The 26,951-nt window shown below is 38.0% G+C and overlaps 1 protein-coding gene across 4 annotated transcripts in view; it reads left to right on the forward strand.

Moving 5' to 3' along the window:
- FANCB (FA complementation group B) overlaps window positions 1-26,951 on the forward strand; it is a 288,694-nt gene that overhangs the window by 27,575 nt on the left and 234,168 nt on the right. For 3 of the 4 annotated variants that reach the window (XM_049871792.1, XM_049871791.1, XM_049871790.1), the window contains 5 exons: window positions 5,651-5,779; window positions 8,080-8,246; window positions 12,303-12,730; window positions 12,850-13,087; window positions 13,503-13,830. In XM_049871792.1, the coding sequence (XP_049727749.1) occupies window positions 5,651-5,779; window positions 8,080-8,246; window positions 12,303-12,730; window positions 12,850-13,087; window positions 13,503-13,830 (1,290 nt within the window). Of the gene's footprint in view, window positions 1-5,650; window positions 5,780-8,079; window positions 8,247-12,302; window positions 12,731-12,849; window positions 13,088-13,502; window positions 13,831-26,951 lie in introns of those variants that run through there. The other variant, XM_049871793.1, reaches the window with a different exon arrangement.

Below are 26,951 nucleotides of genomic sequence, written 5' to 3' on the forward strand. Positions count from 1 at the left end.
TATTTTTTAGATATGTTGTTGAATTCTATTGGCTAGAATTTTGTTGAGGATTTTTGCATCTAAGTTCATGAGGGATATAGGTCTGTAATTTTTTTTTGTGTGGTGTCTTTACCTGGTTTTGGTATCAGGGATATGCTGGCTTCATCAAATAAGTTTGAGAGTATTCCATCTCTTCCTATGCTCTGAAATACCTTTAGTAGTAGTGGTGTTAACTCTTCTCTGAAAGTTTGATAGAACTCTGCAGTGAAGCCGTCTGGGCCAGGGCTTTTTTTTTTTGTTTTTGGGAGTTTTTTGATTACCTTTTCAATCTGTTCTTTTGTTATGGGTCTGTTTAATTGTTCTTCCTTTGTTTGTGTTAGTTTAGGTAGGTAATATGTGTCTAGGAATTCATCCATTTCATCTAGGTTTTCAAATTTGTTAGAGTATAATTTTTCATAGTAATCTGATATGATTCATTTCAGTTCAGTCTGTTGTCATATTGTCCATCTCATTTCTTATTCGGGATATTTGCTTCATTTCCCGTTTTTCTTTTGTCAGTTTGGACAGTGGTTTATCAATTTTGTTGTTTTTGCAAAGAACCAGCTTTTGGTCGTTACCTTTTTCAATTGTCTATTTTCATTTAATACTGCTCTAATTTTTATTATTTGCTTTCTTCTGGTGCCTGGGGGTTTCTTTTGTTGCTCTCTTTCTATTTGTTCATGTTGTAGGGATAATTTTTTTTATTTTTGCCCTTTTTTCTTTTTAGATGTATGCATTTGTTGATATAAATTGACCTCCGAGCACTGCTTTCGCTGTGTCCTGAAGGTTCTGATAGGAAGTGTTTTCATTTTCATTAGATTCTATGAATTTCCTTATTTCATCCTTAATGTCTTCTGCAACCCAGTTGTTTTTGAGCAGGGTGTTGTTCAGTTTCCAAGTGTTTGATTTCTTTTCCCTCCTTTTCTGTTATTGATTTCCACTTTTATGGCCTTATGGTCAGAGAAGATGCTTTGTAATATTTTACTGTTTTGGATTCTGCCAAGGCTTGCTTTATGACCTAATATGTGGTCTATTCTAGAGAATGTTCCATGTGCACTAGAAAAGAAAATATACTTGACTGATGTTGGGTGGAGTGTTCTGTATATGTCTATGAGGTCAAGTTGGTTGATTGTGGCATTTAGATCTTTCGTGTCTTTATTGAGCTTCTTTCCGGATGTCCTGTCCTTCACCAAAAGTGGTTTGTTGAAGTCTCCTACTGTAATTGTGGAGCTGTCTATCTCACTTTTCAATATTGTTAAAGTTTGTTTTATGTATCTTGCAGCCTTGTCATTGGGTGCATAAATATTTAATATGGTTATATCTTCTTGGTATATTGTCCCTTTAATCATTATATAGTGTCCTACCTCATCCTTTGTGGTGGATTTAACTTTAAAGTCTATTTTGTCAAATTCATACTGCCACTTCTGCACTTTTTTCTTTGTTGTTTGCTTGATATATTTTTTTCGATCCTTTCAGTTTTTGTTTGTGTTTTTTAGTCTAAGATATGTCTCTTGTAGGCAGCATATAGATGGATCTTGTTTTTTAATCCATTCTGCCACTCTCTGTCTCTTTATTGGTGCATTTAGTCCATTTACATTCAGCATAATTATGGATAGGTATGAATTTAGTGCTATCATTTTGATGTCTTTTTTTGTGTGTTGTTGACAGTTTCTTTTTCCCACTTAATTTTATGTGCTGAGTAGATTATATATTGTCCTTTCCTCGTATTCGTTGTTGATTTTTTTTCTGCTGAGTCTCTATTTTTTTTTGTATTTTATTTTGATGAGTAGGATAGTTAATATTTACCCATTTTTCTACATTTAAACCTAACTTTTTTTTCTTTACATTGCCTTGTCTTCCTCTCCATATCAAAAATCTGTGACTGCATTTCTTAGTCCCTCTTTATTGTGTTAATGTCATCTTCTTTTACATAATAACATTGCTTTTCCGTTTTGAACATTTTTTTATCTTGATTTATTTTTGTGATTTCCCTGTTTGGGTTGACCTCTGAATGCTCTGACCAGTGTTCTAGTCTTGGGTCGATGCTTGATATTCTTGATCTTCTAACCAAAGAACTCCCTTTAGTATTTCTTGTAATTTTGGTTTGGTTTTCGTGATTTCCCTAAACTTCTGTTTATCTGAAAATGTCCTAATTTTACCTTCGTATTTGAGAGACAGTTTTGCTGGGTATATGATTCTTGCCTGGCAATTTTTTTCCTTCAGTGCTTTGTATAAGTCATCCCATTGCCTTCTTCCCTGCCTGGTTTCTGCCAAGTAGTCTGAGCTAATTCTTATTGACTCTACTTTGTAGGTGACTTTTCTTTTTGCTTTGTTTTGTTTTGATATGCTCAAATGGGTTGTTTGTGTGAGCTAGCCTGATTATTTTCACCTTTGAAGCTCTTACGGCCTGTCACCAGATGGCTAGAGCTATTATCAGGTATGTCAGTCTAGGAGTCCATTCACTTTTCTTATATGAATTTAGATCAGCTGTCCAGGTAGTTGATCATCAAGTGTGTGGTACAGTCTTAGAGGGGCAGGGGTGATTGGTGTAGGTACCGGTACCTGGTTGCAGCAGGGGTCATGCTCTGAACAAGGCAGGGGACTGACAGCCGTCCCCTGAGTGTCTGTGAGGAAAGCATGTCCCTGTTCACTAGAGCGTACAGATGGGTGGGTTCTGCAGATGGGCTATGGACCCCCAATACTTTTGGTTGTAAGGAATGGGAGGTACCAGTTATCTTTGGGCCCTTGTCTTGGGTGGCAGGGTGACCTGAGTGGAGCCACCAGTCCTTACGCCCCTGATGTGGGTAGGTGAGGACCTTGTTTAATAGGTAAAGCGGTGTCAAACATCAAACACTAACCTTTCACCACGCAGCTGAAATGGTTGGTGTCTGCCAACAAGGGCCTATTCTCCTGAAATAGGCCCACACAGGACCATGCAGGGGGAAAGGTATTCAAAGTCCACAGACTGTTTATGCCTGGACAAGAGCCGCTTCTGTCCTGAGCTCCCCTGGTTAGTGGAGCTGGCAAATAATTGCAAATTTATTCCTTCTCCAAGGCTGGGAGGATGGCTCTAGGCACTCAGCACGGCCTATCTTAGGCCCAGGGAAATCTACAGCCACTGAAGCCAGCTTGGGGGTTGGGGTGCATTAAAATATACGAAAGTACTTAGCTTTTGCCGAGTGGGCTGTTCTTCTCTGGTTCCGGAGGTGTGAGTAGGTTGTGTGGCTGGCTGCTTCTCCCTGAGGAATCACGGCCAAACGCTAGGACCAGCTCTCCGCAGCTGCTCCTGGGAATGGTGTGTGAGGGATCCCTGTGATTCAAGTCCGGCAACTCCTCTCCACTTCTGGACTGTCTCGCCCTTCCCCGCTGCTCAGTCTGTTTTCTGACTTTGCCTTTGATGTTCAGGGCTCCTAGCTTGTCATAAACATAATCGTTTCATTTGTTTTTTCGGGTCTTTGTTGTAAGAGGGATTGCAGGAAGCATGTGGTATTCTGCCATCTTGGCCCTGCTGCTAAAGAAGGTTTTGAGGTTTTCCAAATGTATGAAGGTAATGCACATTCACTGGAAAATATTCACACTGTGCACAGAAATATTACAAAAGAAAATAGCAATTACCTCTGATTCCACGACTGAGATACATAACCAATTTTAATGTTTTGACATGAATATTCATGCAAACTTATTTATGAATGTATGAAAATTTGCATAGAAATGTGATTATATGATTCATGTTCTTTCATAACCTGCCTTTTTTGTATGTAAAGTTTTTAAACACACAGAAAATAGTACAGTGATTATCATATATTCCCATGTGGATTCATTCAACTTTTTTATTATGCACTCTTTCTGCATGTATAGTGTTTTTGTTAGTTGCTGTTGAGTCGATTCTGACTCGTGATGACCCGATGTGTGCAGAGTATAACTGCTCCATAGGGTTTTCAAGTCTGTGACCTTTTGGCAACAGATCTCCAGGCCTGTCTTCCCAGGCGCCTCCAAGTAGGTTCAAACCACCAACCTTTCAGCTAGTAGTTGAGTGCTTAACAGTTTGGCCCACCCAGGGACAATAAAAAGAACAAAAAAGTAAGGCTTAGTGCCATGCAGTGTTGTGTGCTCTTGTTTTTGGTTTTGGGTGGTTGGTTGGTTGGTTTGTGGAGAGAAGGAGGCAAGAATTTCATAATATAGACATGGAAACGTTCTTGAAATGTAAACAATCTATCGGCTGTGCAAATGGGGACTGAGGGCCTCGGAAGGGAGGGTGAGATTTACTTTTATGTTGTTTAAATTTTTTTTACCACTTGCCACTTATTTTCATAATTTTATAGCAAAGCTTTGCATCATAGATCATTTAAGTAGTCTGACGATTCACAGTTTCATCCCGGAGTGGGGGCTGTGATGGAGAGAGAAGAAGAGGGAGAACACCAATAGTAATTTCGAAGGGCACATTTTTAATCCGCCTGCACATTTCTCTCTTCCACTACCTACTCCTACAGCAGCCTCAGATTTGGCTGTGTACCTCTTAGGGGTACAACTCCCTCCCCCCAGGTCATGAATTACTCAGTGAGTGAGTGATGGAATATGAATGCTGTAGAGCCCAGAGAACTAGGTCAGTGTATGAAATTTTAAAATGTTAGCTAGACACCTTACATACTTTGTGCAATGAGATAGGATATGCAGCTAATTCAGTCCTTCCCCTCCAACTTCTATTCATTGATAATAAGAAAAAGGATTTACCTGCATTTTTTTCCCCAAAAAAAATCAATTTAAAAGAAAAGATTCCAAAAAAGAAATGCATTTTGCCTTTTATACCTAGAAAAACCTTTTATATTAAAAACTGGATTAATACTTAAACAGTCTTGGGTCTCCATCAGAAATGAAACAGCTTCCATCGGTTCAATGATGTGTGGATCTTTTTAGATTTTCAGTAGGAAAATTTAGTTCATGAAGGTTTTATCTTTAGTGCTGAAATCTATTTACCTGGTATAATAAAAAGAATAGATTGCTCAATGCCCAGTTCAGAGCCAAATTATTATTCTTTTTTTTCAGCAGTTAGGAGTCAACCCTAGTTCTGAGGTTATTAGCACAAAAATAAATTTATGACTTTTACGTCCTTTATGCATTATGTTTAAAATTTTGCTGTAAAGATTATTGTGAATAGAAGATTTTAGGCAGTCTGAAACTAAAAATGATCCTTTTATTCATGGTGATGTATCTGCTTTTGTGGATGCTTTGTTTTTCAAGCAGAACTTATTTCAGAAGCAAGAAAAATGGTTTTCTTATGGGGACGGGAGTGTCAGTACGCCTTATTTTATTCATGTTGACTCCTGGCTACTTACAAACTCAGTGATTAAACCGATGCTGTAATACACTGGCATTCTCTCAATTTGATATGTAGACTCTGTATTGCAAGCAGTTATTTGCTATATTATTTCTTTGAAAGAAAAATATTATATTTTTTTGTAATTAGAGACTTATAACTTATAAATAAAACAGTTGTGCTCTGAGAAGAATTCCCTGCTTCTCTATAGAAAAGTGAATTATAAACCACATCTGGAGAAAGTACTTCTCGAATGAACGGTATGACAGTTTTCATTTGAAGTTGTCACTGGCAAGTATTTTTCTTTCTCCTTTACAGATTGGTTTGGCTTCTGTTCGGGATTTACAGCAGCATCTCCTGCTTAAGGAAAAAATTATTTCAAAATCTTGCAAGGCTTTAATGAACCTGGTTGAAGGGAAAACTGGTACATCATCAAGTACAGAGGAGGTAAAATTAGTCATATAATTATTTTATCATTTTATGAGTTGAAAATTTGCAAGTTATGGAAAAATTATTTAAATTGGAATATATTAGAAAATGCTGCTTGGAGGATCAAGAAGCAAATTGGCAGAGATCATAATTTATGACATATAATTTATGACCTTGTATAGTATTTGATTAAGGAGCCAATGTTTTACCAATTTGCAAGTGATTGTATAAGATATTAAAGTCTCAGTTATCAGGAACCTTGGGGAAAATGAGTTCTTTTGTCTAAAAAAAAATTTAACTATTAGATCTTTTTTATTTGTATGGTTGGTACAGAAATTACTTCCAAGTGAATTATATATTTCCTGACTTCTTACCGAGCATTAAACTTGTATTGATGATGATGTAATGTCATCATTGGTGTACTGGTTTTCAATCGGTTGTATCATTCATTTCTAAGGGTATTTATTCTTGCAGTAAATGGCCCGAAATTGCTGTGCTGTGCTTTTTTTAGTCCTTATATGTACTCCCTAAGAGCCTCTTCAGGTATCTTGCAGTACTTTTTTATAATTTTACTCTTTCCTTGTGGTTGACCATCCTAAGAGCCTCTTCAGGTATCTTGCCGTTACTTATGCCAGTTCAGCAATGTAGAAAATCAGCAAAAACTGGAGACTTTATAAAAAGTAGCATCTACATACATTAGTAAGGATCCCCTGTGGTGCAGTGGTTAAGCGCTCAGCTGCTAACCCAAAGATCAGCAGTTTCAACCCACCAGCCACCCCACAAGAAAAAGGTGGCAGCCTGCTTCCATAAAGATTACAGCCTTAGAAACCCAATGGGGCAGTTCTACTCTGTCCTATAGGGTCACTATGAGCCGATTCGACGGGCAACGGGTTTTTTTAGTTTAATGTACTTTGGTAGTTCCATTCAAAGAAAGACACAGCATAGCAAAATTAAAAATAAATCAAGAAAAGCTGGAGGGAGAGACACTTAATGTTGCATTTTATTCTCTCAAGTCACTTCAGTGCCCAGCTCTGACTTCCTTCTAGATTGATCATTCTCGTAACAGTCTAAGCCTTGTGCTTGTATTTAAGTCTAGCAGTATGAGGGTTTTGGTTGAAAATATGGTCCTGTTAATGTGAAAACCATCACAAAAGCACATGACATTGCATTTTTATATTACTGTTCTAATTTCCTGGGAAACCTCACAGAATTCATTATTAGTCTCCCCATTTTCCTTTTCCTACCTCGTTCTAACAATCTGGCCAGTATTAGAAAGGGGAAGGAATGTTTAGAAATTAATGGATTAGAGCATCTATGTGCAAGGCACCATTTTGGGCATTTCCATTGTTTCTTAGTTAATTTTGAAAGCAACCCCAGCAAGCTGTACATATTTCCCCAGGTTTCAGATGAATAGCTGGCCTCAGATCTCACAGCCACTAGCAGAAGCGTCAGATTCCTAGGAACATTTTTAGTCCGCTATATTGTAAGTGTCCTTGTATTTTTTTCCAGTACACATAGATATGGAGTATAGCAGAATAGTGAAGATGGAACCTGGGCTCTGGAACCAGTCTGCTTCAGTTCTAATCCCAGTTCTGCCACTTGCTAGCTATGTGACCTTGGGCAAGTTACCTAACCTCCCTGTGCCTCATTTTCCTTATCTGTAAAATATATGCAATAATAGTACCGGCTTAGGGTACTAGGGTTATTGTGAATAATATTTAGAACAGCGACTGGTTTGTAGTAAGCCCTCAGTAATTATTGCATATTATTATTACCACTACTGTTTCTAAAGTTATTGTAAATCTATATGTGTGTGGAAGTGAGAGAGTATGGCCTAGACTTGAACACTAAAATTTTAGCAGTAATCTGTAAGCCCTCAAAAATAGTTTAATTAGATTTATTCATATAAAAGTTCAGTTATAGGCTTAGTATAAGTCGCTGGTAAAATTTGATTATATTGTTTTTTATTTAAAGATTTGATCTTGATATACCTGGGTTTATGTTTTGTCAGTTTATATTTAAAAATGGACTCTTAAGTTTATATCCCTGCTGACTGCATGTTGGACACCCCATCTTGTTTCCAATCATGCCATGTTTCTTGATCTGAGTAGATAATTTTAGTTAATTGTATATATTTCGTAAGTTTTATTTTAGTCAATTATGTTTAGTCCGTAATATAGTATGTTATATGCATTAGACTTTACTTTTAAATCTCTAGGCTATAAGGCCTGTCCAAAAGTTGATTTGCATTTTTCCCAAGTTTTGCTATGTTCGGTGCATTTTTTGTAATCAGTTATTTAAACATGTTTTTCTATAAGGAATGTCTTGTTCCTCTTTGTGGTGAAAAAGAACATCCTGCGCATACCTTTGATGAAAAGCTATCAGACAATTTAAAAGATTCAGAACATCTAATAGAGAAAATGTGGTATCGTGTAATGGATGATAGTTTGGTTGTTGGAGTGGAAATCACATCTTCTTTGCAACTGTAAGTAAATGCCTTGATGCTGTAGGACAGTGCTGTCCAATGGAAATAAAATGCAAGCCACAAAGGTGCTCTCTCTTAGTTATCTAGTGCTGCTATAACAGAAATACCACAAGTGGATGGCTTTAACAAACAGAAGTTTATTTTCTCACAGTCTAGTAGGCTAGAAGTACAAGTTCAGGATGCCAGCTTCAGGGGAAGGCTTTCTCTCTCTGTCGGCTCTGGGCGAAGGTCCTTGTCATCAATCTTCCCCTGGTTTAGGAGCTTCTCAGTGCAGGGACTCCAGGTCCAAAGGACATGCTTTGCTTCCAGCTCTGCTTTCTTGGTGGTAGGAGGTCTCCATGTCTCTCTGCTCGCGTCTCTCTTTTATATCTCAAAAGAGATTGCCTCAAGACAAAACCCAATCTTATAGATTGAGTCCAGCCTCAATAACATAACTGCTGCTAGTCCCATCTCATTAACATCATGGAGATAGGATTTATAATACATAGGATAATCACATCAGATGCCAAAGTGGTTTACAGTCACACAATCCTGGGAATCATGGCCTAGCCAAGTTGACACATATTTTGGGGGAACACAATTCAATCCATAACACACTCCTAATACGGAGTCCCTGAGTGGTGCAAACTACTAAGGAAAAGGTTTGCTGTTCAGACCCACCTAGAGGAGCCTTGTAATAAAGGCCTGGCAATCTGTTTGTGAAAGGCCACAGCCTTAAAAACCTATGGAACACAGTTTTACACTGCACACATGGGGTCACCGTGAGGTGGAATCGACTGGACAGCAACTGGTTTGGAGTTTTTTTTTTTTTGTTTGGTAGCCATATTAAAAATGTCAGTAGAAACAGGCGAAATTAATTTCAGTATTTTTTTAACCCAATATATCCAAACATTATCACTTCATTTCAACATGTAATCAATATATAAAATTATTAGTGATATTTTACATCTATTTTTTCATACTAAATTTAAAAAATTTGGTGTATATTTTACGTGTACAGCTCCTCTCAGTTTGGACTAGCCACATTTCTAGTGTTCAGTAGCTTCATGCAGCTAGTGGCTTCTGTATTGGCCAGCACAGCTCTAGGAGTATCTGTTTTACACAAATGCATTTGAGTTAATAATATGAAGAGGGTAGAGTTTATGAAATCTCTGGACATTGTCGGGTCAAGTTGCTATGGTCTTCAGAATAGGGAAAAACAATGCACAGAACTTTCTCAGCAGAATATTGAGAAGTATTAGAAGCATTTAGAGACTATGGATTAAAGTAGAAAGAGGAAAATTTGGTTAAATAAATTATTTCCTTCTAATAACAATTTTTATCTCTCTCATAATTTTCTCTTTTGGGCTATTGAAACCATGAATGGGGACGTAATGTCTGTGTTGTTGGTAGCACAGCAAAGAGCTTTTTAACCAAAGCTTGTACTACCCACAATACAGACATTACGTTAAGTGTATTTGAACCACTACTGTGCAATCAGAGAGAAACCAGATAGTGCCTTGCAATAGTCTGAGAGTTGATGGTAGTGTTCTAGAAGGGAATATATCTGAGCAGCTTAATATAGCAAGGAAGCCAGGCTACTTTTTTAGAGGATCCAGAATCATTTTTGAGATGTGGATTTATTTTGTTTTAGTGAATGTCTAAGCTGTTTTGATCTAGTTGCTTATATGGTTTTTCTTTTTTCTTTAATTTCTAATTAATTTTCTTACATTCCTGGAGATAATCCCAGATTCATCCTGATTCCTTTTGGTTCATTGCTGGATTAGGTTTGCTAACACTTGGTGTATTCCTGGATTAAATTTGTTTACATTTGGTTAAGGATATTTGTGTTTATGATCATGAGTGAAATTGACTTGAAATGTTTCTGAACAATACTTGCTTGGCTTTAGTATGAAGGCTATACTAGTTTATAAGTGAGTTGGGGAGTGTTTCCTTCTTTCCTGTTCTCTGGAACAGTTTGTATAAATTTGGAATGATCTGTTTTTTGATATTTGCTTGTACTCACCCGGAAAGCAATGAAGACCTTATAATCTATAGGTTCCCTTTCATGTCTTTTTTTCCTTACAACATATTTTTGAAAAAACAGGGAAGTTCCCTATAAAGTTCTATAGATTGGATCTTGCTGATTTCATCCTGTGATTTTGTTTAACCTGTCTCTGTGTCTCATGTATTTCCTCTAAATTGGTATTAGACTTAGAAGCAGGATATGAATAATGCTTGATTTTTTCTTTTTTTAAGAAGAATACTTAATAGATAGTGTTGCATTCTTCTATCAGGAGGTATATAAGGTCTAATCATTTTCATTTTGGGATATTAGCAACTATTAATGAGCATTGCCTTCTTCCTCATTGTTTCATTGTTGTTGTTGTTAATAGGGGCCATCAAGTGTAGGTTCCGACTCGTAGTGACCCCATGTACAACAGAATGAACCACTGCCTGGTCCCGTACCATCCTCACAATCCTTGCTGTGTTTGAGCCCATTGTTGGCAGCCACTGTGTCAGTCCATCTCCTTGAGGGTCTTCCTCTTTTTTGCTGACCCTCTACTTTACCAAGCACGATGTCCTTCTCCAGGCCCTAGTCCCTCCTGATAACATGTCCAAAGTATGTGAGATGAAATCTCGTCATTCTTGCTTCTAAGGAGCATTCTGGCTATACTTCTTCCAAGATAGATTTGTTTATTCTTCTGACAGTCCATGGTATAATCAATGTTCTTCACCAACACCATAATTCAAATAGACCAATTCTTCTTCGGTCTTCCTTGTTCATTTTTTTTAGAAGTAGATCATCAAGTCCTTCTTCTTAGTCTGGAAGTTCTGTTGAAACCTGTCTACCATGGGTGACCCAACTGGAATTTGAAATACCAGCGGCATACCTTCCAGCATCACAGTAACATGCAAGCTACCACAAGCAGGACAAACTGACAGATGAGTGTTAGATTGTTTCACTAGGGTTTGCAAGATGGTGATAAGAAACTTCTCTTCATCAATTATTTAGTTATCCTCAAATATAGTTTGTAATTTAGAAACCAGAATCCGGGCACAAGAGAAGTTCATTGCTCCTGAGGTGGTAGTTATTTCTAGGCCTTTTTGTGGGCAGAGGTAGGAAGTAAGTTTTTTTTTTTTAAGAGATGAAATACAGCACGAGTCGATACTGATAACTTCCAATTCAGATTCAAAACTTCAAAGTTTTTACTTAACCTCACCAATCTTTCATCTGTCTCCCTTCTGCCATGCTAAAAATTCCAGTTCTTACCAAAATAATTACTCATTTACTTTATCCCACAATATATATGCAATATTCCCAGATTAACAATACCAATAATATAATTACTAAAGTTGTTTAAGAATTTTTTGAGGTTCTTTTTTATTCTTAGGATATAACCCACTTGGTATGTACAGTGAACTTCCTGGGTGTTAAAATCCTCTCTTTGTGTTTATATCACCATTCTCACCTATTTTTACTTGATAAACTTTGACAGTGTTGGAATATACTAAAACAAACCTATATCATAATTGTAAATTATTAGAAATGTAAATCTAGAAACAATTGCTAAGTGATAAAGAATATTTTATAGTCAAAAGCAGATTTTATAGAAGTCATTTATAGGATTATAAAATATATAATTATAATATACAATTTTTTAGTTTACAGGTATTTGCATTCTAAATCATTGCAAAAATAAAATATGGATTTTTTTTAATAACGAGATTTTATTTTTCTTGTTTAACAAGAAAACAACCTACCTAAAAAATAATATCCAGATATTTTACTATTCCTTTATCTTAAAAAAAAATTTTTTTTTTAGTTGGAGTAATTACTTTCTTGTAGTCCAGCCTATTTACAGTATTTTTGCTTACCTATTTTAAGAGAAGTGCTGTTATAGGATCTTTTAAAACTGTGGTATTTACTCTTAATTTTCTGACATACTTTACATTTGAAATATTTCCTAGAAAAAGAGAGAATGAAAATAAATTTTTTGTATGCTATCTAATCATCTATTTAACTTTAAAGAATGAACTTGTAGACTATAACCAATCTCTGTGGATTATTTGCAGGTCACTGAAGGATGTGACTTTGTCGCTGTTACTGGATCAAGCTTGCGACTCCAGCTTTCTGCTGAAGTGTCAAAATAGGATGATTAAGTTGAGTACGGATTCTTTACCAGCATCACCTCCTGTGCTGTTTGAAATAGGATCAGAGGCAAAAAGAATCAAGTTAACCCTTCATAGCGAGGAAGAGAAAAGCTGTGTTTGTCAACAACCATCTAAGAAAGATTGTGCACAGATAATTACTGCTGTAACATCTCTTCCACCACTTTTAGCACTCAGCAATTTCTGTTGCATTGTGCTGCTACAAATTAGGGAGATCAAAAATGGGAACCTTTCTGAAGATCGTTATGTTCCTTGTGGCAGACTTTTTTTAAGTCTGGACGATATTTCAAGGGGAAAATACCTAGTGACATTTCCAAAGAACGAATCTATAGGTAATTTTTGTTGGTACTTTTCAATCGTCTGCTTCATTGAGTCCGAAAATTTTAAGAAATCGTTTATTTGATAATTGACAGAATTTAATGACAGAGCTTGTGACTTTTTTTTCTTATAGAAAACATGGAAGATTTTTTTGTACTTCTCGCAGCATTACACAAATTTTGTTTTCAAGTCACGTCATCTGGCCATACCCTGACTTCAATGAAGACATGGTTCTTAGAATACATACAATGCGAAGTAATCAAAGAATTTCCAGAAATGTTGGTCTGCAAAAGGCCAGGAAGTTTTTATGGGACACTCTTCAACTGGAAACAAAGAACACCATGCGAAGGAATTTTAATAGTGTATTGCAGGTAATGCACATCCCGTTGGAATAGGTCGGGAGAACTTGGTGTGGTCCATGGTGACCTCCCTGCTGGCATTCTGTACTCTGGTGGGGCGTTCACAGACATTGCCTAGTATGGCACAAACAGACAAGTGTCCTCATTCGGAAACTGAAGATCTGTGGTTTTTTAATTTTATGTTTGTTCGGGGATTTTTTTTTTGAAGTTGATTAGGACCTAATAATTACTCTATAATTTCCCCCTTACCTGTCCCTCACAATGAAATTAAAAAAAAAATATTACACTGATCTTATTATTCAGAGGAAAAACATTAACCAGGAAGCAACCTGATTAATATTGACAGACTTAGCGTAGAATATGTATATTTTATTGCTACAATCTGAAGTTTATTTATAATATTGTGTTTTTATTTGTTTTATTCCAGGAATCAAAGTGTTTTGTTTGAGTGCCTTCGTTATCTTATCAGAGTTCTCCCTATAAAGTGTTTCTTCAAGAAATTAAAATTAGCAAGTGAAGATTTCCTAACTGATCATTTGGCATTAACCTTGGAGAAGGAACTGGTTACCCTTACTAGTTCTCTTTCTTCTGCCCTAGCTGAGGTTGAGAGCAACTTTGTACAGCAGTATGAAGCAAGCAAAAATATGAGCAGTGTCAATGTGGCTTCTTTATCAGAAATAGAGGAAAAAATACATCCATACAGAAAAGAACTTCAGAGAGAAAAGAAGCAAATCACGTTGGGAATGAACCTAAAAGTGAGTGGTGCTCTTTATAGAGAAATTACTTTGAAAGTAGCTGAGGCTCAGCTGAAATCAGACCTAGCAGGACAGAAACTGGCCAGTCTATAATCATAATCGATATTTGATTATATTTTAAAATATGTTTTCACTGCCAGAAAATTTCGGCTCCACTTGTTTTCATTTTACGTTATATGCCTCCTTTGTAAAAATAAAAATTGAGGCTTTTTGTAGTTTAAACTTTGGTTTTGATAATTCACAAAACAGTATGCCTTAGATGAATGATTTTATCGCCACCTCCAAGGGGTATTTGGCAATGTCTGAAGATCCTTTTTTTGGCTGTCAGTGGTTTGTGTGTGTGCGTGCATGTGTGCATGTACAGGAGGTTGCTGTTGGCATCTACTGGGTAGAGGCCAGGGATGCTGCTAAATGTCCTGCTGTGCCCAGGACAGCTCCTCACCGTGAAGAATTATCCCACCCAAAATGTCAGAAGCGCCAAAGTTGACAGAAGTGTCACAACATATTTTGGTTTAAATCTTAAAAAAAAAAAAACAAAACACCCTAAGCAGTCTTTTTATTGTATTCTGCTTAGTAAAACCTAGCATATAAAAATCAACTTCAAACAGGTAACTTGAGCAAGGTTGACAAGATTTATAATAGTTTCTAGAAACATCAAGCTTCCGTGGAAATTTAAATGGTGGAGTGTCCGAGTGAAACCATTAAAATGAAAGTGTTTGAAACCCTTGTTAATTTAAATTTTATTAGAAACCTTCTGTGAAGTCATGTAAGTAAGTCTATAGGAATGTGATACTCTGAAAATTTTAGGGTGTTTCTCTGAAAAGGATATCTCCTTCAAAAGGCTAAGCATATCTCACAGGCCACTTTTTTTTTTTTTAAGTTGAAAATGCCATCTGAAATTCTAAGTCTAGGCCAAGCTAAAATATAAAATTCTAGCTAAAATAGAGTATGCTGCTCCTTAGGGACTGAGAGATTTAAATATAAGTGAAAATCCCACTTCAGTTAAGAAATGATTTTTATAAGGGTTCCAATGAGAGACATTTCAAAGGGATAAAAATTCAACATAGTCTTTTTTGTAAAAAATAAGAATTCTGGAGTAATAAAAGAATGTCAGGGGAGAGAAAAAGACACAAAAGGATGTGGGCCAAAAGAAACAACCCTGATCCTCTTTGCTCTAAAATCCTAAGGGAGATGGAAGTCTTCTTTTCATCCAGAGGCAGTTGAAAAAAATACAGATGATTATATTAAGTGGCATCTTGTGCTTGCAGCGATGAAGTGCTAATTCTCCCCATGCCTTAGATGTGCTCATACGTAATGATCTGGTGAGATAAATGGTTTTTAGAGAACATCGGTTATTAGGTCTCAGTTTTTGTGATTGTCCATATAATATGCTACTTCCTTTTTAGTAATCCATTGCAAATTGAGATAGAACCCTACAGCTTTATCTCTATAAAATATTGGAAAATATTTTAGACTTTCTGTAAATGGAAAAGCAGTAAATTCAGGATTAATTTTGGAAACTTAGAAACAATATTGTCTAGCTGCAAAATGTAGCACCAGAATACTCCTGAGAAGTGAGGATGGCGAGACGTCATCTTGTTTACTTTGGATACATTATCAGGAGGGACCAACTCCTGGAGAAGGACATCATGCTTGGTAAAGTAGAAGGTCGGTGAAAAGAGGAAGACCGTCAGTGAGCTGCTCTGTCAGAGCAGTCAGTGGTGGTAACTGGGCTCCATCTAGTTGTACTGGACTCAGTCTGGTGGAGGCTGTGGTAGTTGTGGTCCAGTAGTCCTTTGGACTGATCTTTCCCTCATGTCTTTAGTTTTCTTCATTCTCCCTGGTGGAGCTTGTAGCCTTTTAACAGATAACAGATATAAGCTAGAATGTGAATGGTCTTTTTTAAAACATACACTAGGGAGTAACAGGTAACCCTTTCTAACTTTATTCTAATCTCATTAAACAGAATGATGGTAATTTTTAATGTAGTTTTTGTGAGCCTGAGATGTTTTAAGTGTAAAAGGATTTCTGAGAATGGAAGCAATGTTAAAAACAGTACTAGAGATTTATTATTTGATCAGACAATTCGTAAACTGGGCAACACAGCGTGAGACTAGGTGTACTTAAAATGAGCCAGTGTGGGGTTTTTTTATTGTCCAAGGAACATAGAAAGCCAGGGAAGTCGAAGTGGTTTCAATGAGTCTTCAGATATTCATTAAAATGTCTCTTGAAATCCTTTCTTCCTCAGAATTACATTTAGCTAAGAAGACAAATGACACAGGTCTGAGGGGTCAGTGCCTGCCAACGCCAGCTTGTCTGAAATGTAGAGCTATTCTAAGAGTGCTCATTACCCAGAAACTTAAAGAAACAAGCTAGTTATTATCTCTAAGGTTTAGGTTACTTATTATCTTAAACATTTGCTTTCTGAGACTAATTTTCGCCACGTTCTCCGGACTTGGCAGAAATGTTGTTCTCAGTTTCCACATTTTGTTTTAGTGTCCACATAGATTTCTAGTCTCCACAAAGATTCAGAATGACTGAGTAATTTGATTATGTCAAGTGCAGTAATAAAACGCCTCTTATGAGTTATCCAAACAGGAAGTTAATATGCTTCAACACTTTTTGAGAGATTCTGAAAAATGTAGTAAAAGCATTGGGGGACTAGGGAGCAACGTCTGAAGAGAGCCAAGACCAAATGTGTTCTTATTTTGCAAAATCTTAAGGAAAAGTGAGCATGCGGTACATGTGTCGGGCCCAGGAAGGGGAGGTGGGGGTTGGCGTGCAGACTAATCTGGTGTTTCCTGAAGCCAGTGCCACCTGGAAGGGGAGAGAATTAGCCAGCAAGTATAAAAAGTAGGAAAAAGAATTATCCACAAGACTTAGGAAAAGAGTTGAAGAATACATAATTTTCTATGACATGGCACGCTGGGTGGGTAGTATTAGGAACTAATACTTACTGATTACTACATGCTGGTATTGACCTGAATGCTTAGCCCATATGATCCTGGTTGTTGTTGTTAGGTGCCATCGAGTCAGTTCCAACTCATAGTGACCCTGTGCACAACAGAATGAAACGCTGCCTGGTCCTGAGCCATCCTTAAAATCGTTGTTATGCTTGAGCCCCTTGTTGCGCCACTGTGTCAATCCATCTCTTTGAGGGTCTTCCTCTTTTTCGCTGACCCTCTACTTTACCAAGCATGATGTCCTTCTGCAGGGACTGACCCCTCCTGATAACATGCCCAAAGTATGTGAGATGCAGTCTCGCCATCCTTGCTGCCGAGGAGCATTCTGGTTGTACTTCTTCCAAAACAGAATATGATCTTTATAACCATATATAACTGCTTTCCAAGATGTTAGCAGCTAGCCACATAGGGCTTTTTACATTTACATTTAAGTCAATAAAGATTAAATAAAATTAAAAATTTCGTTCCTCAGTTGCACTACCCATATTTCAGTTGCTCAATAACCACATATAAGTAGTGGCTACCATTTGGACAGTGCAGAATAGAACATTTCCATAGGCACAGAAAGTTCTCTTGGACAGTGCTACTATAAGATGTGTACTATTGAAAGTTAATTATAGATGAAGAAACTGAGGCACAGACAGTTTGAATAATATACCCAAGGTCTCATAGCTAGTAAGGAACAGAACCAAGATTCAAATCCAGTCTAACTCCAGAACTTTGCTCTTTTGCCACTATGCTATTCTGCTTCTAAAGTAACTTCTTAATAAAAACACTATTATGCTCTGACAATTTTATATTAACAAATGCCCTTATTCCTAAAAAAGGATTATACCCTAGATAAATAAGACCTGTGACATGGACAGGCGTGCACGCTCATGTTCATTGCAGCATTATTCACAGTAGTAAAAAGGTGGAAACAACCTAAGCCCCCATCAGTGGATGAATGGGTAAACAGACTGTGGTACGTAAACACAGTGGAATACTATGCGACGGTAAAGAATAACAATGAATCCGCAAAACATCTCACAACATGAATTAATTTGGAAAACATTATGCTAAGTGAAATAAGCCAATCACAAAAGGACAAATATTGTATGAGACCACTATTACAAAAAAAACAAGAAAAGGTTTACACACAGAAAAAAAATCTTTCATGGATACCAGGAAAAGGAGGGGGAGGGAGGGCAAATTACTAAGTAGGTAGAAGACACAAGGTAATATTGTTGAAGGAAAAAGCAATACACCATATGGGGGAAGTCAGCACAACATGACAAAGGCAAAGGAAGACACTGAAAGGAACACAAGAACAAAGGGCAACTATGGCAATTACTATAACAGACAAGTTCCTGCAACAACAGTATTAAACAATAATTTGCAAAGGGTTACGTGGGTAGATAGGTACACTAAAGAGGCATGGGAGGGCATAAGGGAGCACACCCACCTGCAGATATAGGCGAAGGTGTAGATATCTCTACAAACATATTTGTAGATGTTGCATGTATACTGATACAGACAATAGAACACACAAAGGACACAGTCATAGAAACTTCTTATGCATAAGCAAACACCTCCTGGGATGAAGATACTACTAGGCTTGAAGGCTAAGGACTGTAGACTAGGGACATTTACATCAGTTGGCATAACATAGTGCATAAAAACAACGTTCTACATCCTATCTTGGTGAGTAGCGTCTGGGGTCTTAAAAGCTTGCGAGCAGCCATCCAATATATAACTAGTGGTCTCTTCCCATCCAGAGTAAAGGAGAGTGAAGAAAACCAAAGACTCAAGGGAGCAATTAGTCCAAAGGGCTAACACACCACAAGCACCACAGCCTACATGACCCCAAGACTAGAACTAGATGGTGCCCAGCTACCACTACTGACCACTTTGACCAGGATCACAGTAGAGAGTCCCAGACAGAGAAGGAGAAAAACGTAGAACAAAAAGTCAAATTCCTAAAAAAAAAAAAAAAAAAAAGAAGAAGAAGAACAGGAGGCAAGGCCAAGATGGCAGAGTAGTCAGACGCTTCCTGTGGTCCCTCTTATAACGAAGACCTGAAAAAACAAGTTTATCAATTATATATGACAATGTAGGAACCCTGAACATCAAAGGGAAAGTTGAGGAATTGGACTGAGCGGCAAGGGGAGGGAGAGTTCAGAAGCAGTGAGGAGTTGCCAAACCTGACCCGGCAAGAACCGGCACTGTGCAGGCCAGATCCACTGGTGCTAGCGTGGTGAAGCAAGCAGTGGCGTTCGGGATGTGTTTTCCACATCGGGAGAGACCGAGCAGCGGAGAGTCTACTCATGCCTCCAGAATCAGTGAAAAGTGGCGCATAATTGGCAAAAGATAAGTGTATGTGTCTAACCTACCATGCAGATCAAAAAACACCCCTTTGAGAAAAACCTTTCTCCCACTGAGCTGCTCCCTTCCTGCTTTGCACTGAGTCCCAGCTGGCTGTGTCCCCTGGGCTGGAAGTAGGACCCGTCTCGCGCCCTGAACCATTCTCCCTGCCTTGGAGAGGGAACAAATTAACAAACGGAAAAAATAATCAGCCGGCTCCCCTAAGCCAGGAACTCAGGGCAGAAACAGCTCCTTTGCCTAGGCACAGGCATAAGGAGTCCACAGACTTCGAATGCCTTTCACCTCTGCATAGACCTGTGTGGTCCCATTTCAACAGTGCAGGCCCTTATTAGCACAGTACAATAGGGTATATACCTGAAGTCTAACTTCAGCTATGTGGTGGAGAGGCGCGTTCATGACATTTGACACCGCTCTACCTAGTAAGCAGGGTCCTTACTTACCCACATCAGGGGCCTGAGGACTGATGGGTCCACCCACGCCACCTAGCCACCCTCGGCAGAGGTCTAAGGATAAGTGGTGCCTCCCAGTCCTTCCAGCCAACACCATTGGGTGTCCATAGTTTGTCTGCAAAACCCACCCACCTACATGCTCTAGGGAACAGGGACATGCTTTCCTCACAGACACTCAGGCAGTTGTCAGATCCCTGCCTTGCTCAGTGCGTGGCCCCCTAGTGCAGCCAGATACCTGTCCCTGCACCAATCACCCCTGCTTGTCTAAGACTGTAGGTGAGAGCCTGCACCACACACTTGGTGACCGACTAACTACCGGGACACCTGAGCTGAATCCATATAAGAAAAGTAAATGAACCTCCTGGGCTCACATACCTAATAACAGCTCTAACCACCGGGTGACAGGAAGTTAGAGTTTCACAGATGCCAATAATCAAACTAACTCACACGACCAGCCTATTTGGGCATATCAAAACAAAACAAGAAGCTAGGACACAGTAAGCCAACATAAATACAATAACTTATTGATGACTTGGAGACAACAGTCAATATCAAATTGCTTCAAGAGGCAGACCATGATGGCTTCAGCAAGCTCTCAAAATGACTTAAGAAATTTTTCAGATAAACATAACTTTCTGGAATTACCAGAGATCAAATACAAAAGATTAATATACAGAACTCTTCAAGAGATCAGGAAGGAGATCAAGCAAAATGCAGAATAAGCCAAGCAGCACACAGACAAAGCAATACAGAAACGTAAGAAGATTAGAGAAGAACATAATGCAAATTTAATAGGCTGCAAGAATCCATAGAGAGACAGCAAACGGAAATCCAGAAGATTAACAGTAAAATTTCAAAATTAGACAACTCAGTAGAATGTCATAGGAGCAGAATTGAGGCAATGGAAGTCAGAATTAGTGAGACTGAAGATACAGCACTTGACACCAACATATTTGAGGAAAAATCAGATAAAAGAATTTTAAAAAATGAAGAAAACAATTTTGTGGGACTCTGGCGTAGTGGTTAAGTGCTACGGCTGTTAACCAAAGGGTCGGCAGTTTGAATCCACCAGGCGCTCCTTGGAAACTCTATGGGACAGTTCTACTCTGTCCTATAGGGTCGCTATGAGTCGGAATCGACTCGAGGGCAGTGGGTTTGGGTTTTTTTTTAAGAGGAATAACCTACGAGTGGTTGGAGTACCAGAATGGGGGGGAGGGGAGGATAACAGAATACACAGAATTGTTGAAGATGTTTTGGCAGAAAACTTCCCTGATATCATGAAAGATGAGAAGACATCTATCCAATATGGTCACCGGACCCCACACACAAGGTAGATCCCAAAAGAAAATCTCCAAGACATAATCAAACTCGCCAAAACCAAAGATAAAGAGAATTTTAAGAGCAGCTAGGGATAAACGGAGAGTCGCGTACAATGGAGAATCAATAAGACTAAGCTTAGACTACTCAGCAGAAACCACGCAGGCAAGAAGACAACGGGATGACATATATAAAGCCCTGAAGGAAAAAAATTGCCGGTCAAGAATTACGTATCAAGCAAAACTGTCTTTCAAACATAATGGGGAAATTGGGACATTTCCAGACAAACAGAAGTTTAGGGAAGTTGCAAAAACCAAACCAAAATTAAAAGAAATACTAAAGGGAGCCCTCTGGTTAGAAAATCAATAACATCAGATTAGAACACAGGACAGAGCACCTAGATACCAACCCAGATAGGGAAATCACAAAAATAAAGCTAAAACACTCAAAACAGGGAAACAGATGTCATTATGTAAAAGATAGATCTTTCATATGGAGAGGAAGTCAAGGCACTATAAAGAACTAAAAGATTGGTTTAAACTTAGAAAAATAGGGGTAAAAAGGTACCCACAAAGAAAACTAACAATCCTACAGATCAAAATAAAAAGCAAACAAAAAAACAAACAAAAAAGGATCAGCAAATACAAAAGCAACAACAATGAAAAAGAGGAAAAGAAAATATATAAAGGGAAACAACTCAGCACAGAAAATTAAGTGGAACAAAGAAACTGTCAACACACAAAAAAAGACATCAAAACGACAGCACTAAATTCATAATAAAAATTTTTTTTATTAAAATAATTACACTGAATATAAATGGACTAAATGCACCAATAAAGAGCCAGAGAGTGGCAGAATGGCTAAAAGAAAAATGGTCAGTCTATATGCTGCCTACAAAGGACACACCTTAGACTTAAAGACACAAACAAACTAAAACTCAAAGGATGGAAAAAAAGATACCACGCAAACAACAATCAAAAAAGAGCAGGAATGGCAATATTAATTTCTGACAAAATAGACTTTAAAGTAAAATCCACCACAAAGGATAAGGAAGGACACTATATAATGATTAAAGGGTCAATACACCAGGAAGACATAACCATAATAAATATTTACACACCCAATGACAGGGCTCCAAAATACATAAATTCTAACAGCATTGAAAAGACAACTCCACGATAATAGTAAGAGACTTAACACACTGCTTTCAGTGCAGGACAGAACATCCAGAAAGAAGCTCCATAAAGGCACAAAAGATCTAAATGCCACGATCAACCAACTTGACCTCGTAGACATATACAGAACACCCTACCCAACAGCAGCCTAGTATACTTTTCTAACGCACATGGGACATTCTCCAGAATAGACCACATATTAGGCCATAAGGCAAGCCTTTACAAAATCCAAAGCATGGAAATATTACAAAGCATCTTTTCTGACCATAAAGTCATGGAAGTAGTAATCAATAACAGAAAAAGCAAGAAAAAAAAAAATCAAACATGGATACTGAACAACACCTTGCTCAAAAACTGCTGGGTTATAGAGGAAATTAGGTATGGAATAAAGAAATTCACAGAATCAAATAAGAATGAAAACACGTCCTCCCAGAACCTTTGGGACACAGCAAAACAGTGCTCACAGGTTAATTTATAGCAATAGATGCACACATCTAAAAAGAAGGGCCAAAATCAAAGCATTAACCCTACAACTTGAACAAACAGAAAGGAAAAGAAGCCCTCAGGCACCAGAAGAAAGCAAATAATAAAAATTAGAGTAGAATTAAATGAAATAGAGAGTTAAAAAACAGTTGAATTAACAAGACCAAAAGCTGGTTCTTTGAAAAGATCAACAAAATCGATAAACCACTGGCCAGACTGACAAAAGAAAAACAGGGGAGGAAGCAAATAACTGGAATAAGAAATGTGATGGGTGGTATCACAACAGACCCAATTAAAATTAAAAGAATCATAACAGAATACTATGAAAAATTGTACTCTAACAAATTTGGAAACCTAGAGGAAATGGACAAATTTCTAGAAACACGCTACCTACCTAAACTAACACAAACTGATGGAACAGCTAAATAAACCTATAACAAAAGAAGAGATTGATAAGGTAATTAAAAAAACCCCAACAACAAGAACAACAAGCCCTGGCCCTGATGGCTTCACTGGAGAATTCTACCAAACTTTCAGAGAAGAGTTAACACCACTATGACTAAAGGTATTTCAGAGCATAGAAAAGGATGGAATACTCCCAAACTCATTCTCTGAAGCCAGCATAGCATTGATACCAAAATCAAGTACAGACACTACAAAAAAAGAAAATTATAGACCAATATCCCTCATGAACTTAGATGCAAAAATCCTCAAGAAAATTCTAGCTGATAGAATTCAACAACGTATCCAAAAAATAATTCACCATGACGAAGTGGGATTCATACCAGGTATGCAGGGATGGTTCAACGGTAGAAAAACTGTATTCTACCACATAAATAAAACAAAAGACAAGAACCGCATGATCTTATCGATTAATGCAGAAAAAGCATTTGACAAAGTCTAACACCCATTCATGATAAAAACTCTCAGCAAAATAGGAATAGAAGGAAAATTCAACATAATAAAGGGCGTGTATTTTTTTTTTTTATACAAAGCCGACAGGCAACATCATCCTAAATGAAGACAGTCTGAAAGCATTCCGCTTGAGAATGGGAACCAGACAAGGATGCCCTTTATCACCGCTCTTATTCAACATGTGCTGGAGGTCCTAGCCAGAACAATTAGGCTAGAAAAAGAAATAAAGGGCATCCAAATCGGTAAGGAAGAAGTAAAAGTATCTCTATTTGCAGATGATATGATCTTGTATACAGAAAACCCTAAAGAATCCTCAAGGAAACTACTGAAACTAATAGAAGAGCTTAGCAGAGAGTATCAGGATACAAGATAAACATACAAAAATCAGTTGGATTCCTCTACACCAACAAAGAGAACTTCGAAGAGGAAATCACCAAATCAATACCATTTACAACAGCCCCCAAGAAGATAAATTACTTAGGAATAACTCTAACCAGAGATGTAAAAGAGCTATACAAAGAAAACTATAAGACATTACTGTAAGAAACCAGAAGAGGCCTACATAAGTAGAAAAACATACCTTGCTCATGGATAGGAAGACTCAACGTTGTGAAAATATCTGTTCTATCCAAAGCAATCTATAGATACAATGCAATCCCAATAGGAATTCCAATGACATTTTTAAATGGGATGGAGAAACAAATCACCAACTTCATATGGAAAGGGAAGAGACCCTGGATAAGTAAAGTATTACTGAAGAAGAACAAAGTGGAAGGCCTCACACTACCCGATTTTAGAACCTATTATACCAGTACAGTAGTCAAAACAGCCTGGTACTGGTACAACAACAGATACATAGACCAATGGAACAGAATTGAGAATCCAGACATAAATCCATCCACATATGAGCAGTTAATATTTGACAAAGGCCCCAAAACAGTTAAATGGGGAAAAGACAGTCTTTTTAACAAATGGTGCTGGCATAACTGGATATCCATCTGCAAAAAAATGAAACAAGGCCCATACCTCACTCCATTCACAAAAACGAACTCAAAATGGATCAAAGACCTAAATATAAAATCTAAAAAGATAAAGATCATGGAAGAAAAAATAGGGACAACGTTAGGAGCCCTAATGGCATAAACAGTATACAAAATGTTATTAAGAATGCAGAGGAAAGACTAGATAACTGGGAGCTCCTAAAAATCAAACACCTATGCTCATCCAAAGGCTTCACCAAAAGAGTAAAAAGACTACTTACAGACTGGGAAAAAGTTTTTAGCTATGACATTTCCGATCAGCACCTGATCTCTAAAATCTACATGATACTGCAAAAACTCAACTACAAAAAGACAAATAACCCAATTAAAAAATGAGTAAAAGATATGAATAGACACTTCACTAAAGACGACATTCAGGTAGCTAACAGATACACGAGGAAATGCTCATGATCGTTAGCCCTTAAAAGCCCTTAGAGAAATGCAAATCAAAACTGCAACGAAATACCATCTCACCCCAACAAGGCTAGCATTAATCCAAAAAACACAAAATAATAAATACTGGAGATGGAGAAGTTGTGGAGAGACTGGAACACTTATACACTGCTGGTGGGAATGTAAAATGGTACAACTACTTTGGAAATTGATTTGGCGCTTCCTTAAAAAGCTAGAAATAGAACTACCATACGATCCAGCAATCCCACTCCTTGGAATATATCCTAGAGAAATAAGAACCTTTACAGAACAGATATATGCACACCCACATTTACTGCAGCCTTGTTTACAATAGCAAAAATATGGAAGCAACCAAGGTGCCCATCAACGGACGAATGGATAAATAAATTATGGTATATTCACACAATGGAATACTACACATCGATAAAGAACAGTGAGGAATCTGTGAAACATTTCATAACATGGAGGAACCTGGAAGGCAGTACGCTGAGTGAAATTAGTCAGTTGCAAAAGGACAAATATTGTATAAGACCACTATTATAAGAACTTGAGAAATAATTTAAACTGAGAAGAAAACATTGTTTTTTGGTTATGAGGGGGGGAGGGTGGGTGGGAGAGGGGTATTCACTAATTAGTAGATAAGAACTGCTTTTGGTGAAGGCAAAGATAGCAAACAATACAGCGGTCAACACAACTGGACTAAATCAAAAGCAAGGAAGTTTCCTGAATAAACTGAATGTTTCGAAGGCCAGTGTAGCAGGGGCAGGGGTCTGGGGACCATGGTTTCAGGGGACATCTAAGTCAACTGGCATAATAAAATCAATTAAGGAAACATTCTGCATCCCACTTTGAAGAGTGGCGTCTGGGGTCTTAAACACTAGCAAGCAGCCATCTAAGATGCATCAATTGGTCTCAACCCACCTGGATCAAAGGAGAATGAAGAACACCAAGGACACAAGGCGATTACGAGCCCAAGGGACAGAAAGGGCCACATGAACCAGCGACTACATCATCCTGAGACCAGAAGAACTAGATGGTGCCTGGCTACAACACATGACTGCCCTGACAGGGAGCACAACAGAGAACCCCTGAGGAAGCGGGAGAGCAGTGGGATGCAGACCCCAAATTCTCATCAGACCAGACTTAATGGTCTGACTGAGACTGGAAGGATCCCGGTGGTCATGGCCCCCAGACCTTCTGTTGCCCCAGGACAGGAACCATTCCCAAAGCCAACTCTTCAGACAGGGATTGGACTGGACAATGGGTTGGAGAGGGATGCTGGTGAGGAGTGAGCTTCTTGGATCAGGTGGACACTTGAGACTGTGTTGGCATCTCCTGCCTGGAGGGGAGGTGAGAGGGTGGAGGGCGTTAGAAGCTGGCGAAATGGACACAAAAAGAGAGAGTGGAGGGAGAGAGCGGGCTGTCTCATTCCATTAGGGGGAGAGTAATTGGGAGTGTGTAGCATGGTGTACATGGGTTTTTGTGTGAGACTGACTTGATTTGTAAGCTTAAAGCACAATAAAAATTATATAAAAAAAAAAAGCTAGAAAGAGACCTACCATACAATCCAGCAATCCCACTTCTTGGAATGTATCCTAGAGAAATAAGAGCCCTTACACAAACAGATATATGCACACCCATGTTCATTGCAGCACTGTTTACAAAAGCAAAAAGATGGAAACAAACTAGGTGCCCATTAATGGATAAATGGATAAACAAATTATGGTATATTCACAGAATGGAATACTATGCAAGACAGAGAACAACGATGAATCTGTGAAACATCTCATAATATCTATGAATCCGGAAGGCATGCTGAATGAAATTAGTCACAAAAGGACAAGTATTGTATGAGAATGTTATTATAAGGACTCAAGAAAATGTTTAAACACAGCAGAAAACATTCTTTAGTGGTTACGAGGGAGGGGAGGGAGAGAAAGGTGTATTCACTAACTAGATTGTAGACAAGAATTATTTTAGGTGAAGGGAAAGACAACACAC

The sequence above is a fragment of the Elephas maximus genome, chromosome X, assembly GCF_024166365.1.
Source record: "Elephas maximus indicus isolate mEleMax1 chromosome X, mEleMax1 primary haplotype, whole genome shotgun sequence".
In the NCBI taxonomy this organism is placed as follows: Eukaryota; Metazoa; Chordata; class Mammalia; order Proboscidea; family Elephantidae; genus Elephas; species Elephas maximus.